This window comes from Mytilus trossulus, chromosome 1 (assembly GCF_036588685.1).
Source record: "Mytilus trossulus isolate FHL-02 chromosome 1, PNRI_Mtr1.1.1.hap1, whole genome shotgun sequence".
NCBI lineage: Eukaryota > Metazoa > Mollusca > Bivalvia > Mytilida > Mytilidae > Mytilus > Mytilus trossulus.
In genome coordinates, this window is record NC_086373.1 from 7,050,794 (window position 1) to 7,062,818 (window position 12,025).

A 12,025-nucleotide genomic window follows, 5' to 3' on the forward strand; every position below is an offset into this window, starting at 1 on the left:
GTGACCTAAGGTTTAGAGGTTGTATAGATTAAATTAGAAAATTAAAAGGTTCTTGTAATAGAATAAATGCTATATAATTGCTATATAAACACATACAAGACGTTATATCTACAGTAAATAGTCAATGTGAAAATGATTAAAAAGTACATTTTAGGCCAAGCTGCCGAATGACAACAACTATTTATGGAATGCAAGTATACATGTACGTAATATAAAGGTAAGGAGATGTGGTATGATTGTCAATGAGGCAACTATCCACGTTCGAATGACGTAGATTTAAGCAACTATATGTCAGGTATGTGTATTAAATATACAAAGCATCGATCGTATTCACGGGATAGCAAAAACTAACGAAACCAAATACTTACAAAAAATTCGACTGAATTATGTTGAATGCAATAGTACTTGATTTCGTTCGCATTAAATGTTGACATCTAATATATTTTTGTTTAAACTTATTGTTTTGTACCCTTACTTCAAATTAAGAGTTAAATTTCTAGTAAATACATAAATAACTATTAGTTTTAAAATGATGGAAAAGAGAAAGAATTAAAATAAGTTGAACCATCATGTAAAATTTAACAAAACAATAATCCTCCACCCCCTCATAAAAAGGGAACAGGTGGCCCAATAAGTATTTGTTTATATTCAGTGTATGATATGCTATAGTGACTATAGTATATTGCTTGTTAATGCACGACTTCCTGATACTGAAAATGTATTACAAAATACGAATATGCTGGTTAAGCTCACGCCATCTCTAAACTAATGTCGACTATTAAGTTGTATTGACTTCTTATTGGCAACCCTCTTGGAGCGACATTCATAGATATGCTGCTGACACAAGTATAATGAACTATATGTGCCTGTCCCAAGTCAGGAGTCTGCAATTCATTGGTTGCCGTTTGTTTATGTATTACATATTTGTTTTTCGTTATTTTTTTTTTTATTTAAATAAGACCGTTAGTTTTCTCCTTTGAAATGTTTTACATTGTCATATCGGGGACTTTTATAGCCGACTATGCGGTATAAGCTTTGCTCATTGATGAAGGCCGTACGGTGACCTATAGTTGTTTATGAATGCGTCATTTTGGTCTCTTGTGGACAGTTGTCTCATTGACAATCATACCACATCTTCTTTTTTATATATACATATAGGAACAGTTAGTCGGGGATTAATGGGCAACTGAAAAACAGATCGACATCAAAAGTACTATTGGTGTACATCAACTCTTAATTTTATAGTTTCAAATATGCTATCTTGTATACTCTTTTCCAAAAACAGAATCTATAAAACAAGACATGCATACCAACATTCTTTCCATGACCTACTGGATTTGACCCTGGACATACGTTGACCACTGAATGACACGACGGGAACAATTCCTTCTGCATATTGCTTTCAATGTATTGTTGTATTGGATTAAAGATAAAACCTTTACAACACCATGCATAATTTAAGTCTTCAAATTATTTAATTAAAATTCATATGAGCCGATTAGAGGTAAGAGGAGTTGGTTCGTTTCTAGTTTTTTTTTATTTAATCCGTCAACCTATGGCAGAAAAAGGTAGAAGCGTCTTGCACAAGATGAAAAATTGGGAAATTTGTTCTCAAATTTTAATTTTATGATAGAATAATACTTACGTAATTGGAAATTACATTAGGATTATCTCCCCCTAATTAGTATTCACACCGCCGATCGCGCTTTAAAATATCAATAAAGCGCTCAGGTATATCGACTCCCACCACGCATGCGTGATTCCCCAGTCTCTCTCGGCGAAAAGTGTTCACCAAAAAAGATTCAAAAGGGGAGGTGGGTGGGAGCCAATTACGTAAGTATTATTCTATCATAAAATTAAAATTTGAGAACAAATTTCCCAATTTTATATTAATTCATAATACTTACGTAATTGGAAATTACATTAGGAGATTTCTAAGCTATCCACAGCTGAAGAATCTTTCTGTACTTTGTATACTGTATTTTCTTCACATCAGTTCAGATATAAATAACACAACACTATACAGTTAAAATTTTTTTCTTCCATTTTCTATAAATTTTTCTCCTTTTTTTTTTTTTTTTTCTTTTTTCAGAATTTTCTTCCATATATATACAAAATTCTTATTTACACAGAATTTAAAACTTCAACATCTATGTGACGTAAATAAAAACGAGTAAAGGTTGATTCCTTTGTCCAGTCTGCTGTGTCCATAATAGACTTCACAGATGCGCCGTTAAAAAGTGCCCAAGATGGGCCCAAGGCTCTTGTAGAATGAGCACGAAATTTTTTGTCTTTTTCATTGTAAGCACATTTAATTGCATTAACAATCCAAGACGAAATAGTCTGTGATGTAACCGGTTTATGCGGTTCAATAAAAGATAAAAACAACTTGATCTCAAACTCACTGTCAGAGTTTCTAAAAGGTGCAGTTTTCTTCAAATAATAATAAATAGACCGCTTCGGATCTAATAATTTATCTGATTGATAAGACGGAATAAAAATCTTGCTGCCAAAATGTTTTGGTCTATCCTGTTTTGATAGTCCATGACGAACAAAAGTTACCCCTTTCTTCTGCACAACAATCGACTCTTCTCCAATACACAAAGATTGTAAGTCACTGCATCTCCTGAAAGAAGTAATTGCAATTAAGAATGCAGTTTTCCAAGAAATAAACTTCAAATGAGCATGTTTCATTGGTTCAAAAGGTGCTTGTTTTAATTTTTTTAAAACTAAGGGTAAGTCCCATTCAGGTAAAAGCACTACTTTTGGAGGTCTCGAGTTAAAAACACCCTTTATAAGACGAGTTATATAAGGATGTTGTCCTACTGGAATTTTCCCAATTGGAGCTAGGAATGAGGATAACATAGATCTATAACCAGCTATGGTTCTATACTGAAGACCTTCTGAGAATAAAAATGTCAAAAACTCAGCCGCCTCCGTCAAAGAGGCACTATAGGGATCAATTTCCCGTCTACTACACCAGCTATTGAATTTTCGAAATTTGACAGAGTAATCTTTTTGAGTCCCAGAGCGCCATGAGGCTCTGAGTAATTTTCTAGTTTCTTTAGAAAAACCTTTCTCTTTAAACTGTTTGTCGATAAAAACCATGCAGTCAGATTGAATACTGCTGGATTTGGATGAAATATGTTTGTTTTTGGCTGGTGTAATAGATCCTCCCTGACTGGCAGGCTCCTTGGATAATCTATTATGTACTTCAGAAGATTTGTGTACCAATGTCTGCGCGGCCAATGTGGGGCTATTAGAATTAACTGACAATTGTACTTTGTCATGTGTTGTAGTATTTTTGGTATTAGACAAATTGGAGGGTAAGCATATGCATACATGTTGTTCCAAGGAATTGTTAGAGCATCTATTGCATAAGCCTGAGAGTCTGGGTTCCAGGAGCAATAGATCTGTGTTTGTCGATTTTTCGCAGAGGCGAAAAGATCTATGTGAGGTGTCTCCCAAATCTGAAACATTGCATGAGTTATCTCTTTGTTTAATGACCATTCCGTTGGTTGAATTTTTACCCTGCTTAAATGGTCTGCTAGAATGTTCTTTTTTCCTGCAATGTGTGCAGCTTTCAGAAAAATTTGATTTTCTAGCGCTAATTGCCAAAGTTTCCAAGTTCTCATACATAGCTGGGGAGAACGAGTGCCTCCTTGTTTGTTTATGTAACGAACAACGGTTGAATTGTCTGACCGAATAAGAACATTTTTGTTTATCAATTTTGGGAGAAAATGTTTTACAGTTAGAAAAACTGCCTCCATTTCTAAAGAATTTATGTGGAGAAGTTTTTCTTCTACTGACCATGTACCCTGAACTATGAGACTGTTGTTGATGTGACCTCCGTACCCTGAATTTGATGCGTCTGTTGTTACTGTTATTGACGTTTCCCAAGGTGTTATTGATCTGCCTATGACCAAATTTTCTATTTTTAACCACCATCTGAGGTGACCTTTTAGATGTTTCGAAAAAGGAATTTTTATTCCTAGATTTTGACAAACTGGTTTCCAATGATAAAGGAGGTGTAACTGAATTGGTCTCATAAAGAGTCTTGCATTTGGAATTAATTCTATGCATGAAGCCATAATACCTAATAATTGTAGAAAATCTCTTGCTGTTGCTTGATTTTGCTTGTTTAAGATAAGTTCTACTGCAGAAAGGAGTTTTGACACCCTTTCTGATGTAGGACGAACCATTCCCTCTTTTAGAGAAAACAGTGCTCCTATGTATGTTATTGATTGTGTTGGAATTAGGCTCGACTTTTCTAGATTTACTACAAATCCTAAATTTGTTAGGAGTTTTAGCGTTTTCTCTCGATCTGAAATCAGCATTTTTTTGGTCTGATTTAGCAAAAACCAATCGTCTAGATAAGTTGCTAGACGAATATTTTGGGCTCGTAAATGAGCTGCCACTACAGAACACACTTTTGTGAAAATTCGTGGTGCTGATGTTGGACCGAAGCACAGCACCAGAAATTGGTAACACTGATTGTTGACACAAAATCTTAGATACTTTTTGTGTGTTTCGTGAATTGGTATGTGGAAATAAGCATCTTTCAGATCGAGAGAAATTGCCCAATCTCCTTTTTGTACTAAGTTTAAGACACTGTTTAGAGAATCCATTTTGAAGTGTTTTTTCTGAAGACACTTGTTCAGAGGTTTTAAATTTATGACAGGTCTCAAATCGCCTGTCTTTTTTGGTACTAGAAAAAACGTACTGTAAAAACCGTAGTTTTTTTCTTTTACAGGTACATTTTCTATAGCGTTTTTTCCAAAAAGTTGATCTATTTCTGATAACAGAATAGGTAAATCTTTCGCAGGAACATTTGTTTTCTTTATTCCTGTTTGTGGGATTTTCCCCGAAAATTCCAATTTGTAACCCTCTTTTATTATTTTTAAAACCCAACTGTCGTTTGTTATTTTTGCCCAATTTTGCCAAAAAAGTTTTAAACGACCTCCTACAGGTATCTCTGGATTCTGACATAAAATATTTACCTGCTTTTTGTAGTCATTTAGATCTACCATTGCCACGAAAAGAACCTTTCTTTTCACCATCAGCCTCTTTTCTACCAGAACCAAAGCGTCTGAAATTAGGTTTAAATCCACCTTTGTTTTCACTAGGTTTAGCTGCTACCTTAGGAATGCGAAAATTGGAAAAGTCATTTTTAGCTACTTTAGGACCATTAGTGTCTTGGCTAGTATGAATGATAGCACTCTTCCTCTTAAAACTTGAAGTTGAGGTAGCTGATTTACGAGTTAACTCTGGTAGTAAATCTTTGATTTGTTTGTTTGTCTCAGAACGATTTTTCAGTTTCTCTTCAAAATCTTTCCCAAGAACACCATCACTTGACAATTTAAGAGATAAAAACTTATCATTAAGCTCTGTTATGTCCTCTAGACCTGTATCTAACAAAGTGGCTTTCCTACGGATCAGATGATGAAATGCACCTGTTCTAGCCGTTTGATCCATAGATTTCACTGACATGGCAAAAATATCCTTGACCATTTGTACAAGTAAATCAATATTTGGTTCAGAATCATTGAGTTTTTCCATTAATGAACCTAAGGCTTGTTGCATGTATGCCGTAATAATCAAACCCATTCTAGCTGCTGACTGACCTTTGAAAGCCATATTTTCAAAAATTTTCTCAGGTTTAGAAAAAAGTTTATTATGAGCTTTACCAGCATTAGGACCATGTCGTTTACACAGTAAAGTTTGAGTAATGTCATCTAGTTTTGGTAAGTTAAGAATATCAGCTGATTTATCACTCACTGGAAAACTAGCCCTATATTCCTCTTTATAAGTTGACAATAATAAAGGATTATCACAGTGCCATGATTGATTCAAAATATTAATCTGACTTTGATCCAGAACAATACCAGCTTCAGATTTGTCTGGTTTAGTTTTGGCATCTTCACCAAAAATGTCACCAAGGATATCTCTACTGACATTTTCAGTATCAAGAGAGTCCTTATCAACTACCGAATATCTCTGAAAACGGTTGTGTGAACTGTTTTTCACAGAAGAATGTTGGGATTCATTATCAGAATCTAAATCTAAATCAAGACCCCTTCTTTCGTCTCTATCCGGTTGAAGGGAAATTGCATCATCAATGTCATTATCATGATTTGCAACACTAGCATGTCTGAGAGAATTTTGCCCACCTGACGTGGCAATGTCCCTCGAGTCCTGAGAAATGTTCTGCCCACCTGAAGTGGCAATTTCTCTGTCCGTTTCTATTTGTCCACCTGAAGTGACAGTTTGTGAAACGAACTTCTCGAAAAGAGGTAGAAAAATGTCCATTCGAGAATTCACCGAATTAACGGTCTCTTTGACACTAGAAATTTCTGCCCTCAATTCATTTTCTATGTTTACAGACAAACCTGTTGTTGACAATGTCTCCGGTTCCTCTGATACTTCTTTAGCACACGTGCTGCTAGCTTTACGAGACTTACTTGTCGTCTTTTTACGACTTCCGGTCTGTTTACCTGACGATTTCTCGTTTTTATTATCAGAGCGAGACGGAGTAGCTTTAGGAGAATTTGCTTCTTCACTTGCCGAATTAATGGCCGTAATGAAAGCTTCTGCCATGTTGACAATGAAAAGCGTCTATCTCAAAAACTTACAATTAAACTATGAAAATACACGATATATAAATCAAAAAAGTTACATTTCCGAGAGGAAAAAATAAAGCGTGTGAACACTTTTCGCCGAAGAAGAAGACTGGGGAATCACGCATGCGTGGTGGGAGTCGATATACCTGAGCGCTTTATTGATATTTTAAAGCGCGATCGGCGGTGTGAATACTAATTAGGGGGAGATAATCCTAATGTAATTTCCAATTACGTAAGTATTATGAATTAATATAAAATTTATAAATTGTCATATACGAAATTGAATTGGAATGTTTACATTACATTGAATGGTTTTTAAGACGGTATACAGTAATTTGGGAAACATTTCATCGAAAGAGTTCAAAGTTTGCTGTGCCGCAATTAGTTGCATCAAAAGTGAAATATTTGTCACTGAACATCAAAATACATTCGAACGACTGTAGTTCTTTTCTTTACAGTTATTCAAATATTATATACCTTTTTAGTATGGTGTACTGTATAGTCGTCTCATTGATATTACCACTTTGGAAGATATGGGCTCCAAATTCCTTAGTCAGTATTTTATAAATTCAGAGCCGCGAGATAGGATATGCCATTGACGCGCCGGCATATCTTCTTGTGACATTTCTCATCATTTTAGCTTTGTTTACGTTCCCAGGATTAACCAGGGCAACTTGTTCCAGTATAATATAGTTTAAAATATGCCATTTTCTTGTTTTCAAATAGAATATTAATAACTGTGTGAAGTGTACTTTGTCGATCATGCAAAACGTTGTTTTTAATTTGGAAGATATGGGCTCCAAATTCCTTAGTCAGTATTTTATAAATTCAGAGCCGCGAGATAGGATATGCCATTGACGCGCCGGCATATCTTCTTGTGACATTTCTCATCATTTTAGCTTTGTTTACGTTCCCAGGATTAACCAGGGCAACTTGTTCCAGTATAATAGTTTAAAATATGCCATTTTCTTGTTTTCAAATAGAATATTAATAACTGTGTGAAGTGTACTTTGTCGATCATGCAAAACGTTGTTTTTAATTACTCTCTGTATTGTACTTTTTATTCGTTTATTATTAAAATGTCAGGTTACCCCTTGATGGTCTATTTTTCTGGCATGAAGTATATATACTATGCTATAATGTGTTACGGTCTATAGTGTCACATCGCAGGCTAGCCAAGAATAAAATGCTAACTATAAACAACACATAGAGACAAAAAGTATTATACCGACACATTGCAACTGAGTCTTTCTCGAGACAAAATAAGACAGAATATGCTTATCGTATATATCCAGACCACAAAATATAAGGAAAGGGACCAGATAAGACATGAAGCAGTGTATACTACTGGCAAATCGAGACCACAAACAAAGAAAACGGAATGTATTGGAACGCTAATAACGAACAAAATAGGCATGGGAACTTTTCGTTCAGACATGCCAGTCTGAACGCGGAGACTACATACAAACATACAGCTTTAATACAGGAAACACTTCGTACTGGCAAACTGAGATCAGACAATTTGAAGCACGATTAGACCTTAAACCAAAACAACAATACATATTTTAAAAGGCACATCAAATAGGGTTTTACAGCTTTATTTGTGTACAACGAAGAACTCTATAAAAGTAATACAAAATAGTTCGAATTAAGCGTCTTGCTTGGAGTTCTCCCCGACACGGACCGTAACGAACGGTGCAGATCATTACTTGTTGTTCAGATCTATATTTCACTTCAGATCTGGAGATAAAGTTTTAACAATGATACAAAAGTATGCTATCTGCACCAGTATATAACATAACAATAATTGCAGTTTTGAACATGATAGTTTGTAGTTTAAAAGCACTTTCTGTGGACAATGGATGGACCGGACTCGTCATACTCTTGTTTACTGATCCACATCTGTTGGAAGGTTGAGAGTGAAGCCAAGATGGAACCACCGATCCATACGGAATATTTCCTTTCTGGTGGAGCAATGATCTTGATTTTCATTGTTGATGGAGCAAGTGCTGTGATTTCTTTCTGCATACGGTCAGCAATACCTGGGTACATGGTTGAACCACCAGATAATACGGTATTGGCGTACAAGTCTTTACGGATATCAACATCACATTTCATGATACTGTTGTATGTTGTTTCATGGATACCTGCAGATTCCATACCCAAGAAAGATGGTTGGAACATTGCTTCTGGACACCTGAATCTTTCATTACCGATTGTGATAACTTGACCGTCAGGTAATTCATAACTTTTTTCTAATGATGACGATGATGCGGCTGTGGACATTTCTTGTTCAAAGTCTAATGCTACATAGCACAATTTTTCTTTAATGTCTCTGACGATTTCTCTCTCGGCTGTGGTTGTGAATGAATATCCACGCTCTGTGAGAATTTTCATAAGATAGTCTGTGAGATCCCGTCCGGCGAGATCCAATCTCATGATAGCATGAGGAAGGGCATAACCTTCATAGATGGGTACGGTATGGGTAACACCATCACCAGAGTCCAACACAATACCAGTTGTACGACCTGAAGCATATAAAGATAATACGGCCTGAATGGCAACGTACATAGCTGGGGAGTTGAAGGTTTCAAACATAATCTGTGTCATCTTTTCTCTGTTGGCTTTAGGGTTAAGTGGAGCCTCTGTCAGTAAAACGGGATGTTCTTCTGGTGCTACACGGAGTTCATTGTAGAAAGTGTGATGCCAGATTTTCTCCATATCGTCCCAGTTTGTGACAATTCCGTGTTCAATTGGGTATTTCAATGTAAGGATTCCTCTTTTGCTCTGGGCTTCATCACCAACGTAGCTGTCTTTTTGTCCCATACCGACCATTACACCCTGAAAATTGAATGAACATGTAATTTTTGTTACATACAAGACAACATAAAGATTGATGTATTACACTGAGGATTTTTTAAAAACTAAATGTTATTGCAATCACTAATTGATCCTAATTGTTTTCAGAAAACATTAGAAATATCTTCGCATGTTTATTTCTGTTTTAAATAACTCTAAAAATTCATTTCTTAAAAGAAAAAGGAATCAAGTTTTTCTTCTTCAAACTGTGACAAAGTCCAATGCGAGACATAATTTGTCGATCCAGGATCAATCGCTTGATTTTTATTTCAAATATCCAATTTTTCAAAGTTTGAATATTCAAATCCGTTGTCGTTAGTAACACGTCTCAAGTGGTTACCATATAAGGCGTTGTTCCACATTGAAAGCCACGATAAAGCACTTAAAGGTCACACCAATGCCATTTCTGATCATTAAAACAAAGTTTTAAATAAAAATGGAAATGTTAACGTAGACATATTATATTTCATGCGGATAAATCATTTCTCTATTTCTTTCATAAAAATACACACGGGGGCGTGGCTAACTACCGACCATGACTCATCTCCAAATATGGGCACCGGCAACGTGTACCGGCATATTTCATCATATTCATACAATCTTATCAAGTTATATGTTTCGATTCAATCTACGATTCACTAGATTTTTCACACGAAATAAGCATATAAATGAGTCTCTAAATATATTGCTTTCATAATTTGGCATTTTTTAGCTACCCGATGCGGGATATCAAATCAGATCAAAGCACATCGAATGAAATATAATTATCCCTAATCAAATGTAATTGATATGAATCTTGATTGCAAGATTCTCAAATAAATAAATAGTATCACTGTTAAGCATGTTTGATAATTATATGCAAAGATTTTAATAATTTAAATTTTAATTACAAACCTGATGTCTGGGTCTGCCAACAATGGATGGAAATACAGCTCTTGGAGCATCATCTCCTGCGAATCCAGCTTTACACATTCCAGATCCATTGTCAATTACCAAAGCGGCTACATCGTCGTCACACATTTTGAATTTAGTTTGATATTTGGATTGTTACAACCTTACTGTTCTGTTCTCAACGATCTACTGTGAAAAAATTAAAATCCACACTAGTTTTATTCTCCAGTATTTCTCACCTTTGCACCCTGGGAAAAGAAAGCCAAATGTTACCATATATGGTTATTCGGAATGAATCATTTGCATACGATTCTCGGAAAAGCTCTCAGTTTAACAGGCCGTATGTCTGTTTATGGTAAACGTCCTGTTTATTGATTGGTTAAGCTACTGAATATTCATAATGACCTCACCTAAAAGGTAATGGACACACAGGTATTTTTACAACTCGTTAGTGTGGCATTTACTGTTAATCATCAGGTGAGATAAATCCTGATTGTTTTCATTAAAATTTGACAAATAGAAAAGATAAGAGTATGTCATAACAGTGATTTATTCTGTATGATTACGTCGACTTTGAATAACATGTAACATTCTTGTAACGGGAGTGCAGACGTACATGAATAATTAGTTATAATAAAAATAACAAAATAAACGTAATATATATATGTTAATTAGGAGTGTCTCTATAATTAAAGTACGTAAGAAAAATTTTGCAGTAAGAAATTAAAGATACTATATAATATACAAGAACGTGTTTCTCATAACGGAATAACGGGTATAGAATATTCGTTTCGACAGGGACTGACATTACCACACGTTTTTGATAGGAGGAACAAATACACGTGAATAAGCCTATGATACAAATCAAGTTATATGTTAGACAACACAATTCAGGGTGTGTGTAAAGTCATTTAAAGGAGGTTTCATTTATACGTCCCCATTCAAATGCATCGATCTTCAAAAAAAAAAAAGGGGGGGGGGTTCAAACTCCCTAGATCCCCCACTGCAATTAATACTGAGACTACTGTCTTATAGTATCTAATAATTTATTGGTCAACAATACAAATAAGGCTCGTTAATAAGACGAAGCAAGAAATTTCAAAATCCAGACAATTTTAAAATCTAATAAATTTCTATCAAATTTGAAAATTCTTTGATTTGTCAGCCACATGTGCAAATTGTGTATGTGTACATGTGAGACATTCACGCCTTTAAGCCATAATCACCCGTCATATATAATGCATGTATATGTCAATATCGACTGTCAATATAACTGTTTTCTTTAAGTTTTCTTTGGGTGGTTATATAAATGTATGTAACAAAATGATCAATGATCACACATATTGATAGATGCATTTCATATATAAAAAAGTGTTTGTTTTCTGTTTTCAGCAATAAAAAAGTTATGAATTGAAAGACTGTCTGTGTTCTTCAAATATGAGTATTGACTCAAATTTATTATCATTATTATGCTACTCTGGTGTTAGCAGTAATTCTACGAACACAAATTAGTGTGAAATATTGAAAATTCTTGCAAAAAGCCTTGAACTATTGCTGAAACCTTTAAAACAGGTTAATCGCAACGTAGCCTTAATTCTCTGCTGATGAGACGTTTAGCAATCAATGATATATTATCTGGTCACTGGTTTTGATAT

The 12,025-nt window shown here is 34.9% G+C and overlaps 3 protein-coding genes across 3 annotated transcripts; all 3 read right to left on the bottom strand.

Moving 5' to 3' along the window:
* Positions 1-2,077: 2,077 nt before the first annotated feature.
* LOC134713734 (uncharacterized) lies at positions 2,078-6,611 on the bottom strand. The gene is made up of 2 exons (XM_063575028.1): positions 5,001-6,611; positions 2,078-2,626 (listed from the first exon to the last, which is right to left on the bottom strand). The coding sequence occupies exon 1, from the start codon at positions 6,595-6,597 to the stop codon at positions 5,014-5,016; it is 1,584 nt and encodes a 527-aa protein (XP_063431098.1). The 5' UTR covers positions 6,598-6,611; the 3' UTR covers positions 2,078-2,626; positions 5,001-5,013.
* Positions 2,125-4,083, bottom strand: LOC134699160 (uncharacterized). The gene has a single exon (XM_063560806.1). The coding sequence runs from the start codon at positions 4,081-4,083 to the stop codon at positions 2,125-2,127; it is 1,959 nt and encodes a 652-aa protein (XP_063416876.1).
* A 1,591-nt stretch (positions 6,612-8,202) lies between the features above and the next one.
* On the bottom strand, positions 8,203-10,673 carry LOC134713745 (actin-2). The gene is made up of 2 exons (XM_063575035.1): positions 10,374-10,673; positions 8,203-9,461 (listed from the first exon to the last, which is right to left on the bottom strand). The coding sequence occupies exons 1-2, from the start codon at positions 10,497-10,499 to the stop codon at positions 8,457-8,459; spliced, it is 1,131 nt and encodes a 376-aa protein (XP_063431105.1). The 5' UTR covers positions 10,500-10,673; the 3' UTR covers positions 8,203-8,456.
* Between the last annotated feature and the right edge of the window lie 1,352 nt (positions 10,674-12,025).